Source organism: Desarmillaria tabescens, assembly GCF_030435595.1.
Source record: "Desarmillaria tabescens strain CCBAS 213 chromosome Unknown EV420scaffold_5, whole genome shotgun sequence".
Taxonomy (NCBI): Eukaryota; Fungi; Basidiomycota; class Agaricomycetes; order Agaricales; family Physalacriaceae; genus Desarmillaria; species Desarmillaria tabescens.
In genome coordinates, this window is record NW_026848304.1 from 478,052 (window position 1) to 497,908 (window position 19,857).

Below are 19,857 nucleotides of genomic sequence, written 5' to 3' on the forward strand. Positions count from 1 at the left end.
TTACGTAATAAATATACAATTTCTCTTGGTCACGACAACTACCCAGCTTGGCCATTGACGAGTATGAAGCATGGCGTCGCGTTTCGCAAGTTCTCGAGAACGACGTCGCACAGAAATTTAATGCTGAGGTATGCTTAGATTCTTTCAAAGTGCACATCTTGCGAACCCTTCTTCAGGAATTTGGTCACGTCCCTCTTCGAGCACGAACAAATCAAAACAACGCTTCCGAAAGCGAAAGATGCAGCGCGACTGGCCGAGAAGGTGCGTCGCGTGCTTTATAAAGAAATGAATGAGCACTCAAAGCCTTTTTCAGATAATCACACTGGGCAAGAAGGGGAACAATGTCGCCCTCACCAAAGCCTCGGCATTCCTACTAAAGCAGGACTTAATACCCAAACTTTTCGGCACCTTTGCCCAGCGATACGCTGACCGACCGGGAGGCTATACACGGATACATAAATACGGAAACCGCCCTGGAGACAATGCACCCGTCGCAATATTAGAGCTAGTGGACAATCCCAGAGACCTTCGATGGGAAATAACGTCGCGCGCTATTGGATGGGAAATGCTGAAGGACAATCTCAGGCAAGAAGAGCCCTTGTTGCTCATTCAAAAGGGTGCCCCCGACGCGCAGAAGCTCATCCAGCATGAGCGAGGTTTAGACCAAGATCAACCAGGCGTGTTAAGACCAAAGACACGGTGGAATCTTCAGAAGGTTTTGCGGTACAAAGGTCAAGATGGGACGATCACACTTGGGCGAAAGGTTGAAGAATACTTTGTGAGTTTGCTTGTCATTCTTGATTACAATCACATCCTGAGTAATTGTACAGGATCACGTCCTAGCGTCGACCGTGGCTACCAAAGCCCTGGATGAAAACCGGATGATCAAAGCAGGCCAGATGCTTCCTGGAGAGACTCGGAATGCTCTTCATCTAGCGCGCGGTGATTTGGGCCATCAGAAAACCGCTCCAAATGAGCAACACATACTCAGTGTCAAAAACATGTTCAAAAAGCCTCCATCATAAGCTATTGCAATCATTATCCTGTATTTTTCTCCTTAATGCCCAAACGTAAAACATCAAATACTTTGCTTCATTCATTCGTTGGTACGTCCGTCAGGGTTGACTCGCCGCCTCCAGATCACCAGCGTCTACATACCCAGAGCTTCGACGACTGAAATTGTGTAGGCAATAGTTCAGTCTCGAGTGAGTGGTTATATCTCGATCCCGGGTACCTGAGGATGCTGAAACGAAGAAGCCCCAGATGAAGCGAAGTACAACGGAGAAAGTACTACTCGGATGATCAGATCCTGCCTGACTTACTGTTCGGACTTCCGTGGACACGCTCGGCTTGCAGCAATGTATGCTGAGTTGTGGTATTCTTTAGATTATAGTAGAATTAAAAGACATTTCTACACTGCTACTGGCTCAGAAACATCTGATAAGATTCATTGGGGTAAAACATCAACACTGACTCAGTCCTCGTTATACCCTGTTGAACCTCTGGGTATCCGGCACCTTTGTGGCAAGTGTTCGGCTTGTATTGCGGGTGGTCGGCATATGCAAACGGATCGCGATGTGCAAATTTCGACACAGTACGACTTTCTCTAGACCCACAAAAAAATTATTGTGCATTACTGAATACAATGTTGTTCAGTTGTCAGGGAAAAAACCCGAAACCAAAAATTAGCCAGAACGTGTTGCAGAGCAGAATTTTCACACCGAAGTTTGCACACGCTGTTGTGCTGACCACCCAGGGCCAAGTACCAATTCAAGCTGATTCCAATCGGCACGAGAAATACTATTGGGCGTCTGTAAAATTTTTAAAAACGGGTTGTAAGTTGTCAATATAGAGCGTTTAACACTAAAAAGCAGGCTTGAGAAAGCCAGTGATATAATGATAAACTGAGGCATTAACAATGACACTGCGACAGTAACTTCCACGATAGTCAAGAAAATACCATAATACAACTGAAAAATCATGATACCTGGAGAGTCGAAATGCATAGACTCTCTCGAGTCTCGGAGTCTCGAAAGTATCCATTTTCATTTCTTCATGTACATTTATTATTTTCTAGATACTATGTCAGTTCGGACTTTGTGCCTTTTTCACCTGACTTGAAAGTTTGAGTAATTCGGTAGATAAATAGCAAGGTGCGAATAGTTGCTTAGGAAGCGGATGATACGGAAGCGGGGGGGATCGAGATATAACCACTTACTACAAACTCGCAATAGTTTGGATTGCATTTAGTCTATTTGACTTATTATTATCATTTTCAGAAAGGCGTATGCTTATTCGGCATCTAAAGTGAATGGATTCTTGAATGGAGGTACCCTATGTGTATCCGAGCCTGTGTCTACCTCTAACAATGAAAGTCTACAGTATAAATCGGCCCGCCGAGTCTTGTGAAAAAGAAATATGAGAATCGAGATAAGTAAAGCGTGAACCTCTCAATTCACGCTGCTAAGGCAGTGCAACTTTTCAATAACATCTGCGATGTCTAGTACCTCCCGCGTGGTGTATCTCTTACCGAAACCCCAAAATCTGCGTCTAGTCGACTGTACGTCGACTTGTGCACTGCGTGTAGATTGCTCTTGCATCGGAGGTGCTGTCTTTGGTACGAATGGAGGCGAATCCTTGCAGGTGACCCCGAAGAACGAAGATGATTGAGCGGTACGGCGCTTGGGCACCCAGAAAGCCGAAGTAAATGTGACATGATCGTCGTCAAATGGGTCGGGAGAAATGTTTTTGGAGCGGTCCTTGGAATGAGGTGACATTCGCTCATTCTCGGGACTTGGATGCCGTGTCGAGATGTTGGAAGAGAGAAGATGTTGAATGGATGAAGGACAGGCGTCATCTCTAAGTATTAATTCTAAAGGTGGGTGCTCCCCAAAAAACTGTCATTCGCAATGTCAGTAAGATCATGCAACGTTATAAAGGCAGATTGACGTACTTGTACTATCTTTCTAGCACGCTTGACGTTAAATATCCTCCGCCGCGGCAATATCTCGCCCTTCTCTCCCAGTCTATCGTTATCCAGCTGGCGATCATCACTCGACTCTTCAGCGTGAGTGAACGAGTAGTACCTCTTCGATTGCTTGACTCGCCCAATGGAATCGTCTACTCGACAATCCGAACCTGCGGTAGAGTTGCAGTTGGATATCCTGGCACCTTCACTACGTTCCAGCCAATGGATGTAAGCCTGTATTGGAGGCTGTCGACTAGTCCTTGTGTTCTTGGACCGTTCAGTGATTGCGTGAGAAGGGACCGTAGAGGCCAAAGAGGATACAGAATCACCAGGCATTGTCGTGGAAGGATGCGAATCCGTGAGAGTGTCCTAGCAAGGCACTGAGGACTGAGCAGGGGGACGAAGTCGCTGAATGAAAGACGAGTAAAATGATGGTTGGAGAAAGTGTCCAGCAGAGTTACTCCTTGCGTTTCGATAAAAATTTATGGGAGTCGTTTATGCCATTACCACCATTCTAGTTGCTTAAAGTAGTCTTCAGTATTTTATGGGAACTGAATAGGTGTTTATTCCTAGAAGAATTTCCAGATGCCAGAGTGGTCCAGAAGCGAAGCAAGTGAATCGAAATTTTGAATAGACGCGTCAATGTGAAGTCTCAGGACGACTTTAGTTGCGGCCCGATAAGGATATTCTCGGCGAATCTGGGCACCAAAGAAGCGTTGAGTGAATGAATACGTTCAAAACATAGGAGCCTTCACGAATAGAGTAACTCAGGGGAACCACGGGACCCAAGATTTGCTCTAGCCAGAAGAAGAGAGGGTGAGAAAAGGAAGCGAGGAGGAAATCCTGGTAGACGAGCTCCAAGACGCGCGAGGGTGCATCCAGCACGACCAACAGGTGTGAGGACAAGTTCAACGGAGCTGACAGCAATGTGGCAAGCTGGTTGGTCCGGGACTGGCTTGAAGTGTCGTTTCAGGACTGGTTTTAGACATAGCAGTGAGTTTGGAGGTTGAAAAGTGTCATTTTATAGTATTTCTTAAGCCAAACATAAAGCATCCTTCGTCGGTACATCCGTCAGAATTGACTTGCAGCCTCCAGATCATCAGCGTTGAGCCAATCAGCCCCGGCATTCAACAACTCCTTCCATACGTTGTTGCGAACCAGTATTGGCCAGCCAGGAGTGTCCCAATACCTCGCAGTAATGCCACGCTCGTGTGCGTCATTCACAAATTGGGTGAGGTTGGCTAGTTGAGCTTCGGTAATGTTGCCAATACCATTCCATCCCACAGCCACCTCATAATCGGTACTTGCTACAGGGGAAATCGTATCATTCCACAACGTTTCGGTTGTAGAGAGTTCAGCCAGTGGCGCGTCGAAGAAGTAGTCGCGCGGGGACAACGCTAAAACGCCATCTAGAAGTGTGTTACCAGTCCCAATGACAGTGACTGCTGACTTGATCAACGTTCCATTCGAGAATGTCGTGAGATAACCTTTCCTCCGCAATGGTGCTAGAGTCTCCAGGATCACGGGAAGGGCTCTTACGATACTATTTAGCGATGTCTCTTGAAACCTGAGAGACAGCCTACTCTGTACCGTCGGTCTTGATGTCGATGAACAGCTGCAGAGCAGTGCTACTGGATGTGTCAAACACACCACTTGCGTGATGCCAACTGTTAGTGGATGGATTTCGAACCATGGTAGTGATATACAGACTTGGGGCGCCCTTCATTAACCTGAAAATCGGTGCTGGGATTCTGAAGATCCAGGATACTCAGCAAGGGCCGAATGTATAAAGAATCCAAGGTTCGGTCCTTGGTTAAGGCCGCTTCCTCGTGTCCGACCTATTGTCAGCGCGCTGAGCAATACGCTTCATGGTGGATTGGATAAGACTCACATAAAGTGTCTTGTTTACGAGCCAAACGTCGGCCTCCACGCTGGCGACACCTAGCGAGAGCGCGGTCAAGAGAGGGACGTCTCGCCAATCTACATATTCAGGTTGTCGATGCCAATGATGAAATAACTGGACAGGATTCGTACAGTCATTGTGGGAGTGAATTGCCTTGGGAATGATGCCCTGTGTAAATTGGGTAGGATACTGAAGGAGCGTTGAGTTGGAAGATTGCAGAAACGCAATCTGGTCGTTAACTCCAGCTCGCGGAGAGACATAAGGGGCAAAGAAACAGAGGATAACAGTGAGCAAGATCATCATGCCGTGAGTGATCACTGAACGTCTATATATTCGAATATATACTGGTGCTGAGTTGAGCGACTTGAGGTAACGCACGTGCATAGTAGGTACTTGTTCGGGCAGTGCTTCGTAAACATCTCCGCAAGTTAACTTCTTTATTTCCATCAGAATCTCAGAGTCAACAGCCAGCCGAGCCCTAAAAGCAAGTACGCAGATTCGGAAGATTACCTCCAATTGCCGGTGTCAGCGTGGGTGGACCAAGTGACAGACGTTTGAGGCTCAGTGGGCTCTTGACCGTGTGAGTAAGAGAGGAAAATTCAAATTTAGACGCGTCTACTAGTCACGTGGCATCACTTCTTTACCTCTCACCAGCTCTCACCTCAGCCTGGTTTCTCGTGTACGCGTCCTTGAACTGTCACCCTCAGTTCCACACGCAGACTTGGAAAATAATTGTAGATTTCGACATAGCAGGGACGTGGCCCAAATTCAATGTAGCAATGTCCCTCGCGGAGCTGACGAGGAACTGTTTTCAAAGTGGTATCTCTGCTTCCAAAGTAATCTGCTGGCTTCAGCTATCATTCTAAACTCTCTAATGAAAATGATTCGTTCTAGTGGCTTGGACTATGCAGGCTTCTCATTGCAAAGGATAATGGACTCCAAGAATCAGACGCTGTCGAGAGCACGCTCAGCAGTTAGGATTTCAGTTCTTGTTGTCTTGCCACATATATTGACACCTTTTCACGCACAGACTCTGTTCTTTCAATGCTTCGGTTCTATCCTGGCAACCCGGACTTACAAGAATACCTGAAATACGCCATCCAGGACGGCATGATTTCCGTCGCCGTCTTCGTGGCTACTATGCTTCAAGCAGCACGTTCTCCGGTTCTACATCACCCCGCCACGCTAGATATGTTATGCCGCATCGCTTTGGATGCACATTACTCATCTGGTTCTCCGCCAATGGGTTCCGTCGTTTCTTATGGAGAGTCAGCCATAATTATGGTCGGGACGGTGCAGGACGCGTTGGCACTTTTGCGAACTGCACATGCCTTACCCCTCACCCATTTTCACCAGCTCACCGCCTCTGCATCTGAGCTTGTTATACTGCTTCTCTCATGTGCGTGTGTGTCTGATCTCTCACAAGTGTCTACAGCGCAGGCATCGATTCAGTTACAAGACATCACTGAAATCCTTCAAAGCTTTCGGTTGACCCCAGCCGTCCGGCAAGCTCTGGATACTTACATGGTATCTCTCGGTTTTTTGACCGGAGATGAATCAAAGGCTGCCAGGGAAGCCCAAATGATGCATTCGCTTCAAGTCGCTCTAGGCAAGGACGATGTTTCTGGGCCTAATTCTGATACCGACGTCATTACTTTTGGATTGGAACTTCATCATCTTGTCAGTATATTATAATCTCGTTCTATCAAGCTCAATTTGTCTGTCAGGTTACCCATAGGGCAAGGCATTTCGGTGCTGGCTGTGGACCGGATGCTGTAGCTTTGTTAGTGGGGATCTTCAGAAGGTCTTCCTGGCCAGCACCTGTGTTCTATACACAACTTTTTACGGCAGCTCTGTTATGTCTCTCGCAGGCTTCTCAGTCGACCTGTTTCATCTGGCGTGGATTTATTGTTGGAAGGGTAGGCACCCTATTTTTTTTAAAGTGCATTTCACTTGAAAATAACCGCTTAGCTTCCTGCTCTCCTAACGGCCTTTGAAGAGGCCATGACCAATGATAACACCGTGGACGTTGATTGGGCAAGTGAAATTCTTTATGATTGGGGCGACTTCTAACACGCCCAATTATAGCGAAGCGCAACGCAAGCTGCTATGTCTATCTTCCACCGGCAGGACATCCTGGTGCGTTGCGATCATGTCCTTGCGTCAGCCGAGGGAACCGATTCATTTCCTCCGTGAGTCAACGACATACAGTCTATTTACTGTCTGTGCATCATTGACGTGTAAGTACATCTTCCAGTAATCTACCATTTTCCCGAGAATTATTACGTCAATTGGTGGATACTGGTCTGCTGGATGATCGTAACGCGCTCGGAGTGGACCCAACGGTCCTTGAAAAGTCTTTACTCCCACTACACGCGGAGGCGCAAAATACTGGATTTGACATACGGGTGAGCCTCTGTTTTTCTCCAAAGGAGCTGGGCTGAGCAATATCAGTCCTACATAGACTGCAAGCTGACTCCTGACCTTACAATCGAAGAGGCACATACTCTCTTTGACCGAATATGCAAAGAAGCTGCCTCTCACTCTGCTTTTTCCATTGTAATCATGAAGGTTTGTTTCTCAATACTCTTAGAAGCGACATTCGTCAATGTGTTGGTCTACAGCGTTTCATCTTACTTGCCACCTCATTTGATGTAGAAGCGCTAAGCCGACTGTGTAAAGCACTCTATTTGCGTCACAGGATATTGGATATCATATCTTTGCATGTCAAAATAGACGAGCTGCTCTACTACACGATATCTTTGGTGGATAGCTATGACTGTGAAACCATTGGTACGTCGAGATTGTAAACATGTCTGATAGACTAATGTTGTTGATGTCAGGTGATCCACAGACGGCAGTAAGTCATCTCGGGGACATTGTTATGTTCTCTCAATATACATTAGCGCATTTCAATGTGCGTGTCTCCCTGCAACATAGACGATCGTTTGTTAATCTCATGTTAACCAGTTGGATGCAAAAATGTTCGTCCAAGGAGATAGAACTGTGTCCGGATTGTTCCTTCAATCAGCCTCTCAAGTCTTCTTCCATGAGTCTCTCTCTGGTGAAGACGCCCAAGCATTCAATGCCTGGTTCAAAACCCTATTTGACAGTGGAAGTGAAGGCATTGAAGATACAATACTAAGGTGAGATACTCCAATATCCGATTCCAATATTTAACATTGCAACAGGTCGAGCCGTCCTAAAACACTGCTGAAGATAGCATCTACGTTGTTCTCTTCGGCTATCAACGCGCGAATTGAAACGAAGATAGATAGTGACACTTTGAACAACGGCATATCATTTTTTACTGGCCCTCTCCTAAGTTGGACCCTTGTTGGCGTAGTAAAATCTCTTCTCCAAGAGATCTACAGAAAAGGGTTAGAAACTATATTACCCATCAACCTAGTATTTGTGGCTCACATGCGCTCCTAGGTTCATGGCTCCGATGCACATAGAAGTCCTCCAGACACTTCTATTGTCACCGTCTTGTCCGAAACCGGTGCTTGTTCTCTGCGGTTCCCGCATCCTAACTCTCTTGGCATCAAAGCCAGCTAAAGACCGTCTTGCCGCGGTGAGATTTGACGTCGCAACTGTTCAACGGCTCGTTTCTGAGGCGTTAGGTCCGAGAGAAATTGGTTCGTCACTTTATTTAATTTGTTGGCTTATCGATCAACCAAAATCGCCTGGCTAGCTCATATCCAACACGCGATGTCTCTCGGAATGCATGTTCCATGGCAAGAGCAGTCGAAACAAGCAATCCAAAATGTTCTAATAACAGCCCGTACTGGCAAAGCACCATCAATCGACGTGGATCGTCTCGTAAAAACGACGACGCCGTCGAAGTTTTTGCGGAGCTTGTGGACAGAACTATCTCTCTCGGCCGGATTGGCAGAGGCAGAGACCTTCCGAAGATTTATAACGTTTGTTCTCACCACGCCGCTGTCGTCAGCGGGACCGCCTCTGCTACCGATATTCTTGCACACTGTGCTGCCATCCCTTTTGGTCTCGATAGACGCTTCACAGCCACAGTCCCATGCGAACATCGAGTTATTGGTTATAACTGTTTCTTCTGTTCTGACCGCAGCTTTGCACCTCGAACTGGCATTAAGGGGGACCCGCTGGGAACACCGCTTGGTGTTTGGACATCCGATCGCTTCCATGGCGCGGAGATTGGCAACCGACCTTCGCAGTGCGAATAGTTATGCTGGTACAGCCATCGTTCAACGACTAAGCTCTTCTCAGTCTTTTGTTGCAAATTTCCCTGTATTTATGGGTGAATTAGGAGTGTAACATGTAACATTTATATCTTTCAATCTATGTTATGAATCTTGCATCGTAAAGGACGCAATGTGTAATTTAAACCTCTCCGACAGGGGGAGCTAAAATCTTGCAGGTGAATAGCTGGACAAATACTGAAAGAAGAGATACTTACGACAGCATGCATTTTCTTGAGGATCACATTCTTGATCTGGTGGGCACATAATGAGACAAGACGTAGATGTCTTGAATTTTGTTAGATACACATATTGAGGAATGAACGAGGACATACTTTATACAGTTCCTCAGGCCCAGTATGTTTGAGGTATTCAGGCTGTATCGTGCTGGAATGAATTCCGTGATGATGGAGTGCCTTGCGTATTTTTGCCGCTACAGGCATGAAGTCATGGTTCCTAGAAGCAAGGACATGCACAGAGGCAATGATTTTGGTCTCTGACAGCTGCCAAACATGCAACTCGTGAAGCGAAAGCACCCCTTCGACGTCCAAGATCGAATTGCGAACTTCATCGAGAGAGATGGTTGACGGGACACCTTGAAGCAGTATAAAGGATGCACTGCGCACTGAACAAAATAATTAGAGGTGCGAAGAGGACAAATGCTTGGTAAGTACCTAGAGGTAAAGCTGAGGAGAAGATGATTACGGTTATAACCAAACTGATTATGGGATCAAAGTAATACTTGAAGCTCCAAGAAGTGAGCCAGATTACCAAGCCAGTTGCTATGACTCCAACATTTCCCAGCGCATCGCCAAGGACGTGAAGGACTAGAGCGCGCATATTCATAGAACCGTGAGAATGCCCATGGGAAGGTGGTTTGTCAGGTTGGTTACCACTCGGCATGCCAGGACCTTGATGAGTATGGCTTAACAGGGGTGTGGCTTCACCAGAGACAGGAAGAGTATCCGAATCATCTTCTGTGGCGAGGTCGGGAGGTAGCACAGTGACATTTCGACTGGGAAGCGAAGCTGTGTCCAGGGACCTTGATAGCGAAGGACTTGCTCGATGAGTTCGCGTTGGGGAGGGAGACCTAGCTGCCATCTCCTGCGCCGTCTTGACGAGCGAAGCGCGGGTGGCGGCGGGATGACCGTACATAGACGAGAAGTCGTCCTGCGATATAGAGCGTGATCTGGACCGAGACTGACGACGAATTGAGATTTTCTGTGTGGGTGTGACGTCACCGGGTTCAACAAGGGCACCGTCCGGGGTAGAAGGTAGTGGGATATCATGGGGATGGCCGTGTTCTACGTGGCATCGAAGGTGAGTATGGAGCATAGATGCCCAGTCACTGTGGCTCACCGTGGAACAGGAACAGCCCAAGCACATTAGATGCTAAGCCAAGAGACCCGACTATGACCACCAAGCGAGGATTCGATATCTCTATTAAGTCCTCCCTATCAACGAAAGTGTCAATAGGAATGGAAGTGGCGCTTGCCTGGGGTGCTGAAGAACCGCTCGAACGCTTCGAGAGAGATTGAGAAGCACAGAGCGAGCAAGAATACGCCATTGACGAGAGCGGCGAGTATTTCCGCTCTGTGCCAGCCGTAAGAATAGCGCGAATCCGGATCGGTTTGGGCAGTCAACTTGGGAAAAAAATGAGTCGAGTTGAACATCAACGCCATTCTGACTTACTTTAATCGCGTAAAGGGCGACAACGAGGCTCATGACATCACTGCGAGAAGAATCCATCAGTCAATCTCTCATACCAAGATGGGCTAGCACGCACTTGAGCATATGGAAGCTGTCGGCGACGAGTGCAAGAGACCCAACAGCATATCCTTTGAAACATTATGTTAGGTGCAGCTGATTAATGAGCCAAGCCAGGCACTTACCGACGATAAGTTCGACGAAGAAAAAGGCGACGTCGATGACTAGGAGCGTCGTAATCTTTGCAGAGCGGGAGACGCCCATGACAATAACAAAATATGAGGCAACAGATGAAGGCAAGGCGGAGCGCTTGATGCTACATGGAACGGCTTAAAGGGTTCCATCGGATTCTCCGGCCGAAAGCAGTGTAACATTATTTGTCTGTGCTTAGTACCGCCCTCTTTTTTCGCTCGTCGTTAGTCGCGTCGTCGTCAACGTTCTTGCATAGTCAATATGGCCGCCCCTTCGATGGCTGAGGCTCTTGCGGCCTCTCTACCAGCTCAGAGCTCAACACCGACACCAGCACCGCCCACGTACGAGGCTATACCAGCTTCCATGTCAAAAGTTATCGATATTGAGGCGGACATACCACTAACCTGTGTTCAGTTGGATGGGATGGTGAGCCAGCTGGCATAGGGCTCGTATTTTTCGTGTCTGAGAGTAACAGGTCTTCTCTTTAGGTCGTTTCCAAAATTCTAAAACACGCTAGGGAGGCACCTGCTACTTCCGCCCATGGTCTGCTATTAGGGCTCGATCTTGATGGCACCCTTGAAGTGTCCAATTCTTTCCCTCTCCCTCATCACAGTGGCGATGAGGATGACAAGTCTTCAAAATTTGCCGGTGCGATCTCTTTCTTTCCTTTCAACTTGGTTACATATATTGATATTTTATTTTTTAAATATGTCAGCTCGGTATCAGGCGTCGATGCTTCGTTCACTCAAAGAAGTTCAAGCAGACGATAGTGTCGTCGGATTTTATCAGGCTACGACGCTGGGCGCATTCTTCCATCAAAGTTTGGTCGACACACAGGCTATACACCATGACAAACTTCGACATGGTGGAATAGTTGTGGTCCATGGTATGCACCCGATGTTCTATGCCGGAAGCACGATGGTAATCTGATTACTGGTAGACATAACTCAAACTGCGCGCGGGGTAACGCCTCTTTCCGTGCTTTTCGCTTGACTGCTACCTTCTTGGATGCGTACAAGACGTCCAACTTCAACACAGCAAGGTAATAATAGCGATTCTGACCCTAGTGCTTCCGCTGCTAACCATATTCTTCAATAGTCTAGTAAGCCACCGCCTAACGTTCTCGACAATAATGGAAGAAGTTCCGCTCAAAATCCGTACCAACCCTCTCCTTAGCTCATTTTTCGGGTCGCTCTCTGAAAGACACCCCACTGCCCTGTCCAACTCCCCCCCATATGCGGCAGCCGATTCTGCCCTTCCTCCTTCGTTTTCGGTCTTGGACTTGGGCTCGGCAGGTCTGACCAAGAATTTGGAACAAATAGCCGAGGCCCTTGACAGCTACCGAACGGAAGAAGGCAATCTGGCCTATTTATCCCGACAAATTGCTCGAGAGCGTGCACGGGCAGACAACTATGTAATGAAACGGAAGGAGGAGAACATCGCCCGGGTGGCACAGGGTCAGGCGCCTCTTCCGGAAGAGGATGTAACGCGATTGTTCAAAATACCAGCGGAGCCGAGTCGCCTGGAAAGTCTGTTACTGTTAGGTCAGGTGGATGCGTATGCAAAGAGTATGGCAGGGACGGCCAGCAATGGGCTGGTGAAGATGTACGCCGCGAGGGCCGGTAGCAACGTTTGAATAGGCAATCGTTTGGGCCTGCCTGTGATAATCATACATGCGGAGCAATAATGATGTTATTACCACGAGTGCCCCTGGCCAAGGAAAGAAAAAAAACTTTGGTGTGTGATCTATTAATACAAATCAATAAATAAAGGCTCTCTGAGAGCAAAATCCTTGCCTCACGTTCATCTTGCAGGAACTCCCCTCCTTTCATTCCATTCTTTCAGCCTTCCGTTTATAAAGACCCCCCCCCCCCCTCGTCCTTCATTCCTCTCGTCTTTTCCTGCAAACATGTTCCCCTCCTTCCTCGTCGTCCTCACCTTCATTTCCCTTGTTTCCGCTCTGGCCTCCCCCCACATGTCCCAGGCTGTCCACCGGCATCGTTCTCTGTCGGCTCGCATCGCAGCGCCCGTCGCTGAGCCTCTCGTTGACCCACAACCTGTCCTTCCCAAGCGCACCCGTTCCAGGAGGCTAGCTCGCAGGGCAAGCTCGGGGCGGTGTAACGCAAGCTCCGTAGCTCAGGCCTCATCAACGGCACTGGCTCAGCAAGCCTCCTCGACCACTCCTGTTCATACAACCAGTGCCACTCCAGAGTCGACTAGTGCTGCACCAGCTACTAGTTTCACTCAAGAGTCTACGTCTGTCGAGGAGCAACATACCCTTTCTTCTTCTTCATTTTCTTCCTCTTCCTCTTCCTCGGTCGCTCAGGAAACTCAGCCAGCGGCACCCACGACCACCGCTGCTCCGCAGACAACTTCTACCACATCAAGTGCTCAGGCGACCTCTACCTCGGGCAGTTCGGGTGGCAGTACTTCCAGCACACATACCGGAGAGAGTACGTGATTATTTCGCCTGCAATACTTCCCTTGGGCTCACCTGCTCTTTTAGTCACCTTCTACGACAGTACGTAGTTCTCACAAACGCCGGCGTCCATATGGAAGATCTAATAATATATCTAGCTGGTTTGGGTTCTTGTGGCGAAACCAGTTCTGACACGGACCACATAGTCGCACTGTCACAGACCCTTTACGATCAATACACGTATGATATTCTATTCTTGATTCTGTTTTGACGGCTGATCTTTTTTCCCCAGGACCAACGGAAACTCAAACGACAACTCTCTGTGTGGGAAGTACATCCACATCCAATGTATGTATGATTGTTTCATCGCTTTGAATGCCTGTTAACCTCCAAGCATCAGATGGAAGCAAGAGCACCGACGTTAAAGTCGTCGACCGATGCACTGGATGCGCAGAGTACGACTTAGATTTGTCCCCAGCCGCTTTCGACGACTTGGCATCAGAAAGCGTCGGGCGTCTGCAAGCTGCCACTTGGTATTTCACCTCATAAACCACTTGGCTTTTTCCCCTTCACTCTTTATTTCGCTATCGTTATCGACATTCTCGATGTCCTAGAGGCATTTTATCTTCATCTCTGACTGGCCAGAGGTAACGATAACCAGGAGAATGCTTTGGTTTGACTGCGTCAAAGTTATTTAGAATGCTTGCATCCTTGCTTGGGCCTGGCGTCTTTCATCGGATTATTATTGTTGTACAATATATTTGTGGATAGGTATAAACAAGGGAACAACAAATCATAGATTGATCAAAGTCCAATATGTATCATCTGTCGTGTCTTTTACCGCAATGCTCACAGATGAGTACAACTTGTCGTCTGTAAAACTCATCGATTGCATGGTCGCAACGACGTCGAGTGCTAGACGCCTCGCTGTTGACCCATGAGGAAGTTTAGTGAACGGTCCCGGGATTTCACCGCGAACCGGATGCTCAACAACGAAAAATGGCACCAATCTAGAGCGCAGCGACCTGCTTATCTGCAAGAAGGCATATCAGATCTTAGCCTCGAAAGTAATATAACTAAACTTACCTTCTCGTGCAGTACTTCGGGCTGGCGTTGAAGTAGTCGAAGCAAGAATCGCAAGATGGTCTACCAATCATCGGAATCCCACGGTAATTAGACGGCCAGAAAGCTTACCTCCGACAATGCAAGATCGGTGTTACCCAACTCCCATAGGGTTTTGGGCAGTGCCTCTATCCAATCAACAAGCTTCGAGTGCTGCGATATTTGGCCAATCTTAAAATGGCCTCGATAATAGCGATCGGTGTTCATCTAAAATATTGTCAACACCTGTCGGCCAGAACTTTTAGGCACTGCACCAACGAGTATCAACCGCGATATAAAATCGACCGTAGGCTTCTTAAGGGCGGACTTCGCCGAAACGACTGTTCCATGCTCAAGAACGGCCCCGAAAACACCATTTGATGATTGGGAAGGAGTATTGATCAGTGACCACATCGTAGGCGTCAAGGAGGTATAAGCTGCGGAAGTCAACGAACGCGGTACTTGATTTGGTGATACATTGCCACCGGATAGTTCCCGAAGAACATAGTCGCACACTATGTCGTTCTGTATTGACAGCTTAGAGTTATCAGTTTTGCTCGGTCGTTGCTGTCGCGACCGTAGTGGCGACCCAGCGTCTCGAGACGTCAAAACGAGAAGCGAAGTAAGTTCACAATAAACAAGATTGAGGTCTTGAAAGGCTTGTTCAATCTGTTGGTAGGAAGGTCAATGACATCTTGATTATGAACGACTGCTACAGACCTTGATGTCGCGTTTTCCCCCAGGCCGAAACGGGAAAAACGGAGTCATGTAACCGAGAATACTTGTCAGGTTCTCTAGTAACGATGAGTTTTTCTGCTCGCCGTGTGAGAGCTAGGTCTTCATCGACTGATGAAACAACTAACTGTGTCTTGAATGTGAGAAATTTCTCCGTATATACTGCGAACACTGTCGGAAACTGCCAGAATCAGATCGAGTTCAACCTCTGGAGGATTTGAACTAGGAGAAAACACAGCTGGGGCGTAATCTAAAAAGGTAGATACAAGCGTCGATTGCAGGGCTCGAGCCAGATTCTGGTCTAACTTAGTTTTGGAAGCCATGAAACAAGCGGGATGCACTCACACTGATGAAGGCGATGTTCCCAGGTGCATGCGAGGCCGAGAGATCTTCAGACATGTTGAGCACATCAGGTAAGTATTGATGGGCGCCCATCGATGAAGACGATGGCCTGGGCTCGTTGAGTACGAAATCTTCATCCCCGGTGTTATCGTCGGATTCATCACGCCACCTGCGACAGGGAAACTCTTGGTCTTGGTAAGTAGAAGAGGGTCGAAGCAACTGCTCAAACGCTCCGTACGAAGCGGGTGAATCAAATGAAGACGCAAAATACCAGCGGGGATCACTGCGTGACGTTAGGGAGAGGGCTTGACGCAAAAATGTAGCAAGAGATCGTAATACTACCAGCTTCGACTGCCAATGGTCAACGGGTTAGGGATCGGAGTTATCGGGAAAGAGATTGCTTACAGCTGCGGTCAGTACAACGCTAGCAGTTGACGTTGCTCTAATGGGCCCTATGGGGTAATGAAGAAACTGCGCAATGATCCATTAAGGACCATTCTCACCGTCATTTTCTCCGAACTTTGTTCCCGCGTTCAGCAAACCGAGATAACCTTCTAAGACTCTTGCCCCGTGCTTGTCGCCACCTTGATTCCATCCAGAAGTGACTGGCTCCGGTATATATATCAGGAGCAAGTCTAGAAATTTGATGGCGTCAATACGAATTTCAGGGAAAATATGGGTTTGCGCGGAGGAAGTGAAGAGCAGGAGGGTAGGTGCATGGGGGATTAATTGTTCCTGGAGAAATGATTAGACAACGAGCATCATTGGCGAGGTCGACATGCCTTTGGTATCCGGGGAAACAACCAAGTAAAAAAAGATAAAAGAGCCTTTCGAACCCCCGCATCCTGGGATGACAGGTGAAATTATTTCAAGATGCATGTGGCAAGAGAGTTACCTCGTCTCCGATCAGTCGAACGCATGAATTGAACAACGTTGTTAGTGATTCATTTATGATATGGGGGTACGTTTCAAATAACTCTCGAAAGCCTGCAAGTGCATCTGCAGCGGACGTCAAACGATGACGAATACAGGTGGTACATGAGTCTACCTTTGCGAGTTGCAGCGCCGTAGTGTTTAGTATGAGCCACGAGTTCGTCAAACGTTAAACGCCGTTTCGTCGTCGGTGTATAGTTGTCTTTGTCCTTTGTAATGCTCTGCGACGGCAAGGCAATCGCTAGTTTCGCATTGATTGTCAAGCAGAAGCGGGCTGGGACATGAACTTACAACGAGCCTTGAACGACGTGTCTATGGCATTGCCGGCAACCTGCTTTCCCTTTCCTAGCTTTAACTTCGCTTTCTAAATGCAAATTGGTTTCAATAACGGCTGCTCTGCACAGGCAAGCTGAACTTACTGTGAAATCAGCGGCCTTGTCTTTTCGTCTTTTGGCACTCTTTGGCATCGTGGGCTGGTGCACGCAGTAGATCTTTCTACAGTGTCTTCGATTGATACAGTTTCCAAAGAATCTTGGAGGAACTAATAGGTACCAGTGCAGATGACCGTAGTGGATGATGGTGTTGAAAAAGAATTTTGCTGAGCCGGACCGAGCCTCCGAGTTATTTCAAATTGGTTCAAGTTTGCTCTTTGTTCTCTCCCATTACTCTTCAGCTCTTATCACACTGACCTAGAGATCCCCATGCGCCATCCTTCCATTACTAGTATCTCTGATCATAATGTCGAGCTTCCACGATCTCCAAATCGCGGTCACCTGTTCGATTGCCGATGTTTTCCCGAGAAAACTGTTGAAGAACTGGCTGCTGACCATCCTAAGGACGTGGCGTATTACACTTGAGTGCGGAGACTTCAATCCTATATATACCTGCTGCTCAGGTCTACCCTTTGCTTCTGTTCTGCCATGCCACGATTCCTTCAAGTACTGTTACTTCCCCTGCTCTGTTTGATTGCTCTTTCCACCGCTGCAGGTCCTCGGGTTCCAGATGGATTTGTTACCACCCGCGGTCGAAACTTTGTGCTTGACAATAAGCCATTTGTAGGCACTTATACTCCCCACCATTCGCCACGAATTCGTTTAATTCATAGCACAGGCATTTGTTGGAGCCAACTCTTATGTCAGTTTTGGCGATGCTTTCCTGCTACAGAATCTCACATGATACAGTGGCTTCCACTTCTTATAACAAATGAGGACGTTGAGGCCACCTTCCAGGAAATGGAAAATGCAGGTGTCAAGGTGCTTCGAACATGGGCAAGCGTCGTTCCCTATGTAGCTATGTCCGTCTCTCTGATGTCCTTTGTGAAGGGATTCAATGCTATTAACGGTTCCGAGCTTGCTGGCGCTTTGGAATCTGGCCTCACTTATTATCAAGTACTTTCGCGCGCTTATTATGCAGGCATCTGACAACTTAACCTACATCTTCGCTGCCTAGGTGTGGAATAGTTCTGAATGGGTCTTGAACGATGGGCCACAAGGGTTAGAGCGTTTGGATAATGTTATCAATGTTGCTGGAAAGCACGGAATCAAGGTCATACTGGCTTTTACCAATAACTGGGTTGGTTATGGTGTGAGTTTGTTCATGGTGGTACCATTTCTACCAACCTTAGATCATCTTTGCGTTCACAGGGATCTGAACTTTATATTAACTGGATAGCGGGAGCATATCAAACCCACGATATTTTCTATTCAGATCCCCATATCATTGCCTCCTACCGTATGTGTCTTCAACTTCACCAACTTTTTCATCCAACTCATCCAAACCGGTGATAGAACGCTACGTCAAAGTTATCGTGGAAAGATATAAGGATTCCCCCAATATCTTTGCCTGGGAACTCATGAATGAGGCAAGATGTCTGGGGGATCTTCCTGGTGGTCCTAATTGTGTTCCGACGAGTGGACTTATCAGCAGTTGGTATAAGCAACAGGCTGACTTCGTTCGAAGCCTGTGAGTGTCTCTGAGTTCTTTATAATGCTCATCCGAAGTTGTTAAAATTAATCCGTCTTCAGTGATCCTTTCCATATGATTACCACTGGGGGCGAAGGACAGTTCAACTGGAAGAAACCTAAACAATACTGGTATAATGGAAGCCTCGTTTCCGACTACAACTACAATGGGCAAGGTTTGACACTGACACCTCGCTCTTCACTTGCCTCGTACTTATGCTCTACTCAGCTGGGGAAAACTTCGACTTCGATCTAGCGTTGGATAATATTGACTTCGGAACATATGTAAGTCTTTGGCAGCCACGATCGTAACGTCCCCTTCTAACACGTACACAAAAGCACATGTACCCCCAGTCTTGGTGAGAAGTCTCCCTTTGAAGTAGATATTCAACGCTGAAGTCTATCTAAAGGTATCCAGAGCTGGTGAACATTTTACCTTTGCTAGTTGGCGAGCGAGTCTGATACCTGAGCGAACTTGAAGGACACGCCTGGATCCAATTTTACAATACAGCAATGGGGCCTTGGGTGGATTAGCGAACATTCAAACGGTATAAAGGCTACGCAAGTATTCGAAGAATGCGTTTCTGAAAAACTTTCAGTTGCACGTAAAGTGGGAAAGCCTCTAGTTTTAGAGGAGTTTGGTATTTCGGGGGTCGGTGAGTCCCCGCCATGACGTTGGCTTCTTCGTGCTAATACGTCGCGGAGACAACAAAACAAACATCTATCCCGCTTGGGTTGACCTAGCATTGGAAACAGGACATTCGTGTGTATCAGTTTTTTTTTGGCCACAGATCCATGCGCTGATAGAACTTCGTTTAGAGGGTAAACGTGTTGTTTCCTCGGCGCCATTTCTGACGTCTGACTTGATACTTACAATTCTTAGTATTATGCCTTGGCAGTGGGGTCAGCTGGGTTTAACAGAAGGAAACCGTGTGATCAAGTACGCCGACGAAATCCTCGACGGTGCATCGCCAAACGATGGTAAGTAATCCTTTTTTCATTAAACAGGTATGTCACTCCACCCTGGGCAGGAAATACGATCTACAAAAACCAAACTGAACTATGGAACATCTTCAAGTATGCTTCTCCCGAACGGTGGTACAAACGGAAATTTAAATAATTCATTCCTAGGGTCGCGGCAAAGGCACAAAACGACCGAACTTGGATTATGGGATAACTCAAAGTACCTGCATATGTCAAGGCTTTTTCTTCCTGGCTGTCACTCAGGCAATAATGTTAAACGTCAATCATAAACCTTGGACAACGTGACAGTTAATTATGTTTGACACAACGCTGAAGAAACTTTGCCCACCTCGACAGATTGACCATTACTCCCTGCTGATGGTACAGCTGACGTTTGATCCATGGGCCGCTTGTAA

The 19,857-nt window shown here is 47.4% G+C and overlaps 9 protein-coding genes across 9 annotated transcripts; 5 read left to right on the plus strand and 4 right to left on the minus strand.

The window, feature by feature from the left end:
- The first annotated feature begins 57 nt into the window (after window positions 1-57).
- On the plus strand, window positions 58-1,422 carry EV420DRAFT_1512770 (mitochondrial ribosomal protein L17). The gene is made up of 5 exons (XM_060471676.1): window positions 58-128; window positions 177-261; window positions 314-778; window positions 831-1,205; window positions 1,258-1,422. The coding sequence occupies exons 1-4, from the start codon at window positions 64-66 to the stop codon at window positions 1,023-1,025; spliced, it is 810 nt and encodes a 269-aa protein (XP_060336133.1). The 5' UTR covers window positions 58-63; the 3' UTR covers window positions 1,026-1,205; window positions 1,258-1,422.
- Window positions 1,423-2,295: 873 nt separating this feature from the next.
- EV420DRAFT_1759816 (uncharacterized protein) lies at window positions 2,296-3,506 on the minus strand. Its single transcript, XM_060480598.1, has 2 exons — window positions 2,954-3,506; window positions 2,296-2,897 (listed from the first exon to the last, which is right to left on the minus strand). Exons 1-2 carry the CDS (start codon window positions 3,302-3,304, stop codon window positions 2,451-2,453), a joined length of 798 nt encoding a protein of 265 aa, XP_060336134.1. The 5' UTR covers window positions 3,305-3,506; the 3' UTR covers window positions 2,296-2,450.
- A 213-nt stretch (window positions 3,507-3,719) lies between these two features.
- On the minus strand, window positions 3,720-5,174 carry EV420DRAFT_1475316 (uncharacterized protein; the record flags this gene model as incomplete). Its single annotated transcript, XM_060469273.1, has 6 exons — window positions 3,720-3,943; window positions 4,051-4,511; window positions 4,552-4,635; window positions 4,679-4,806; window positions 4,860-4,948; window positions 5,003-5,174. The coding sequence occupies 6 exons, from the start codon at window positions 5,172-5,174 to the stop codon at window positions 3,720-3,722; spliced, it is 1,158 nt and encodes a 385-aa protein (XP_060336135.1).
- Window positions 5,175-5,491: 317 nt separating this feature from the next.
- On the plus strand, window positions 5,492-9,164 carry EV420DRAFT_1759818 (mediator complex subunit Med5-domain-containing protein; the record flags this gene model as incomplete). The annotated part of the gene is made up of 14 exons (XM_060480599.1): window positions 5,492-5,707; window positions 5,766-5,844; window positions 5,902-6,551; window positions 6,599-6,790; window positions 6,843-6,908; window positions 6,960-7,063; window positions 7,129-7,279; window positions 7,326-7,442; window positions 7,496-7,664; window positions 7,715-7,788; window positions 7,842-8,017; window positions 8,063-8,251; window positions 8,307-8,509; window positions 8,566-9,164. Exons 1-14 carry the CDS (start codon window positions 5,651-5,653, stop codon window positions 9,162-9,164), a joined length of 2,826 nt encoding a protein of 941 aa, XP_060336136.1. The 5' UTR covers window positions 5,492-5,650.
- On the minus strand, window positions 9,122-11,154 carry EV420DRAFT_1512780 (cation efflux protein). Its single transcript, XM_060471677.1, has 9 exons — window positions 10,981-11,154; window positions 10,875-10,926; window positions 10,781-10,820; window positions 10,584-10,731; window positions 10,448-10,528; window positions 9,763-10,392; window positions 9,424-9,713; window positions 9,307-9,376; window positions 9,122-9,253 (listed from the first exon to the last, which is right to left on the minus strand). Exons 1-9 carry the CDS (start codon window positions 11,057-11,059, stop codon window positions 9,231-9,233), a joined length of 1,413 nt encoding a protein of 470 aa, XP_060336137.1. The 5' UTR covers window positions 11,060-11,154; the 3' UTR covers window positions 9,122-9,230.
- Window positions 11,155-12,862, plus strand: EV420DRAFT_1512782 (uncharacterized protein). The gene is made up of 5 exons (XM_060471678.1): window positions 11,155-11,413; window positions 11,476-11,635; window positions 11,703-11,886; window positions 11,928-12,029; window positions 12,086-12,862. The coding sequence occupies exons 1-5, from the start codon at window positions 11,249-11,251 to the stop codon at window positions 12,621-12,623; spliced, it is 1,149 nt and encodes a 382-aa protein (XP_060336138.1). The 5' UTR covers window positions 11,155-11,248; the 3' UTR covers window positions 12,624-12,862.
- On the plus strand, window positions 12,794-14,221 carry EV420DRAFT_1512787 (RlpA-like double-psi beta-barrel-protein domain-containing protein-containing protein). The gene is made up of 5 exons (XM_060471679.1): window positions 12,794-13,440; window positions 13,494-13,508; window positions 13,565-13,646; window positions 13,699-13,754; window positions 13,807-14,221. The coding sequence occupies exons 1-5, from the start codon at window positions 12,897-12,899 to the stop codon at window positions 13,953-13,955; spliced, it is 846 nt and encodes a 281-aa protein (XP_060336139.1). The 5' UTR covers window positions 12,794-12,896; the 3' UTR covers window positions 13,956-14,221.
- EV420DRAFT_1759822 (uncharacterized protein) lies at window positions 14,200-17,100 on the minus strand (the record flags this gene model as incomplete). The annotated part of the gene is made up of 14 exons (XM_060480600.1): window positions 16,937-17,100; window positions 16,809-16,881; window positions 16,633-16,758; window positions 16,480-16,583; window positions 16,367-16,429; window positions 16,088-16,319; window positions 15,990-16,036; window positions 15,588-15,935; window positions 15,371-15,538; window positions 15,228-15,320; window positions 14,787-15,176; window positions 14,601-14,735; window positions 14,493-14,552; window positions 14,200-14,439 (listed from the first exon to the last, which is right to left on the minus strand). The coding sequence occupies exons 1-14, from the start codon at window positions 16,982-16,984 to the stop codon at window positions 14,200-14,202; spliced, it is 2,127 nt and encodes a 708-aa protein (XP_060336140.1). The 5' UTR covers window positions 16,985-17,100.
- A 73-nt stretch (window positions 17,101-17,173) lies between these two features.
- On the plus strand, window positions 17,174-19,803 carry EV420DRAFT_938230 (glycoside hydrolase). The gene is made up of 18 exons (XM_060484062.1): window positions 17,174-17,572; window positions 17,628-17,651; window positions 17,699-17,785; window positions 17,840-17,905; window positions 17,967-18,101; window positions 18,161-18,248; window positions 18,305-18,479; window positions 18,542-18,654; window positions 18,708-18,763; window positions 18,818-18,837; window positions 18,889-18,901; window positions 18,960-19,026; window positions 19,078-19,134; window positions 19,184-19,241; window positions 19,298-19,300; window positions 19,362-19,459; window positions 19,510-19,555; window positions 19,610-19,803. Exons 1-18 carry the CDS (start codon window positions 17,438-17,440, stop codon window positions 19,653-19,655), a joined length of 1,287 nt encoding a protein of 428 aa, XP_060336141.1. The 5' UTR covers window positions 17,174-17,437; the 3' UTR covers window positions 19,656-19,803.
- The last annotated feature ends 54 nt before the right edge of the window (window positions 19,804-19,857 follow it).

Excerpts from the sequence above, each read along its gene's own strand:
- EV420DRAFT_938230 (XM_060484062.1), top strand. The coding sequence starts at position 17,438 with ATGCCACGATTCCTTCAAGTACTGTTACTTCCCCTGCTCTGTTTGATT. Across the intron at positions 17,906-17,966 it reads CTGGCCTCACTTATTATCAA|GTGTGGAATAGTTCTGAATG; the intron begins GTACTTTCGCGC and ends TTCGCTGCCTAG. Across the intron at positions 18,764-18,817 it reads ATATTGACTTCGGAACATAT|CACATGTACCCCCAGTCTTG; the intron begins GTAAGTCTTTGG and ends CGTACACAAAAG.
- EV420DRAFT_1512782 (XM_060471678.1), top strand. The coding sequence starts at position 11,249 with ATGGCCGCCCCTTCGATGGCTGAGGCTCTTGCGGCCTCTCTACCAGCT. Across the intron at positions 11,414-11,475 it reads GTGTTCAGTTGGATGGGATG|GTCGTTTCCAAAATTCTAAA; the intron begins GTGAGCCAGCTG and ends TCTTCTCTTTAG. Across the intron at positions 11,887-11,927 it reads GTCCATGGTATGCACCCGAT|ACATAACTCAAACTGCGCGC; the intron begins GTTCTATGCCGG and ends GATTACTGGTAG.
- EV420DRAFT_1512770 (XM_060471676.1), top strand. The coding sequence starts at position 64 with ATGAAGCATGGCGTCGCGTTTCGCAAGTTCTCGAGAACGACGTCGCAC. Across the intron at positions 262-313 it reads CAGCGCGACTGGCCGAGAAG|ATAATCACACTGGGCAAGAA; the intron begins GTGCGTCGCGTG and ends AGCCTTTTTCAG. Across the intron at positions 779-830 it reads GAAAGGTTGAAGAATACTTT|GATCACGTCCTAGCGTCGAC; the intron begins GTGAGTTTGCTT and ends GTAATTGTACAG.
- EV420DRAFT_1759816 (XM_060480598.1), bottom strand. The coding sequence starts at position 3,304 with ATGCCTGGTGATTCTGTATCCTCTTTGGCCTCTACGGTCCCTTCTCAC. Across the intron at positions 2,898-2,953 it reads GTGCTAGAAAGATAGTACAA|TTTTTTGGGGAGCACCCACC; the intron begins GTACGTCAATCT and ends TGCGAATGACAG.
- EV420DRAFT_1512787 (XM_060471679.1), top strand. The coding sequence starts at position 12,897 with ATGTTCCCCTCCTTCCTCGTCGTCCTCACCTTCATTTCCCTTGTTTCC. Across the intron at positions 13,647-13,698 it reads ACCCTTTACGATCAATACAC|GACCAACGGAAACTCAAACG; the intron begins GTATGATATTCT and ends TTTTTTCCCCAG. Across the intron at positions 13,755-13,806 it reads GAAGTACATCCACATCCAAT|ATGGAAGCAAGAGCACCGAC; the intron begins GTATGTATGATT and ends TCCAAGCATCAG.
- EV420DRAFT_1512780 (XM_060471677.1), bottom strand. The coding sequence starts at position 11,059 with ATGGGCGTCTCCCGCTCTGCAAAGATTACGACGCTCCTAGTCATCGAC. Across the intron at positions 10,529-10,583 it reads GCGGTTCTTCAGCACCCCAG|AGATATCGAATCCTCGCTTG; the intron begins GCAAGCGCCACT and ends AGGACTTAATAG. Across the intron at positions 9,714-9,762 it reads CTCCTCAGCTTTACCTCTAG|TGCGCAGTGCATCCTTTATA; the intron begins GTACTTACCAAG and ends TATTTTGTTCAG.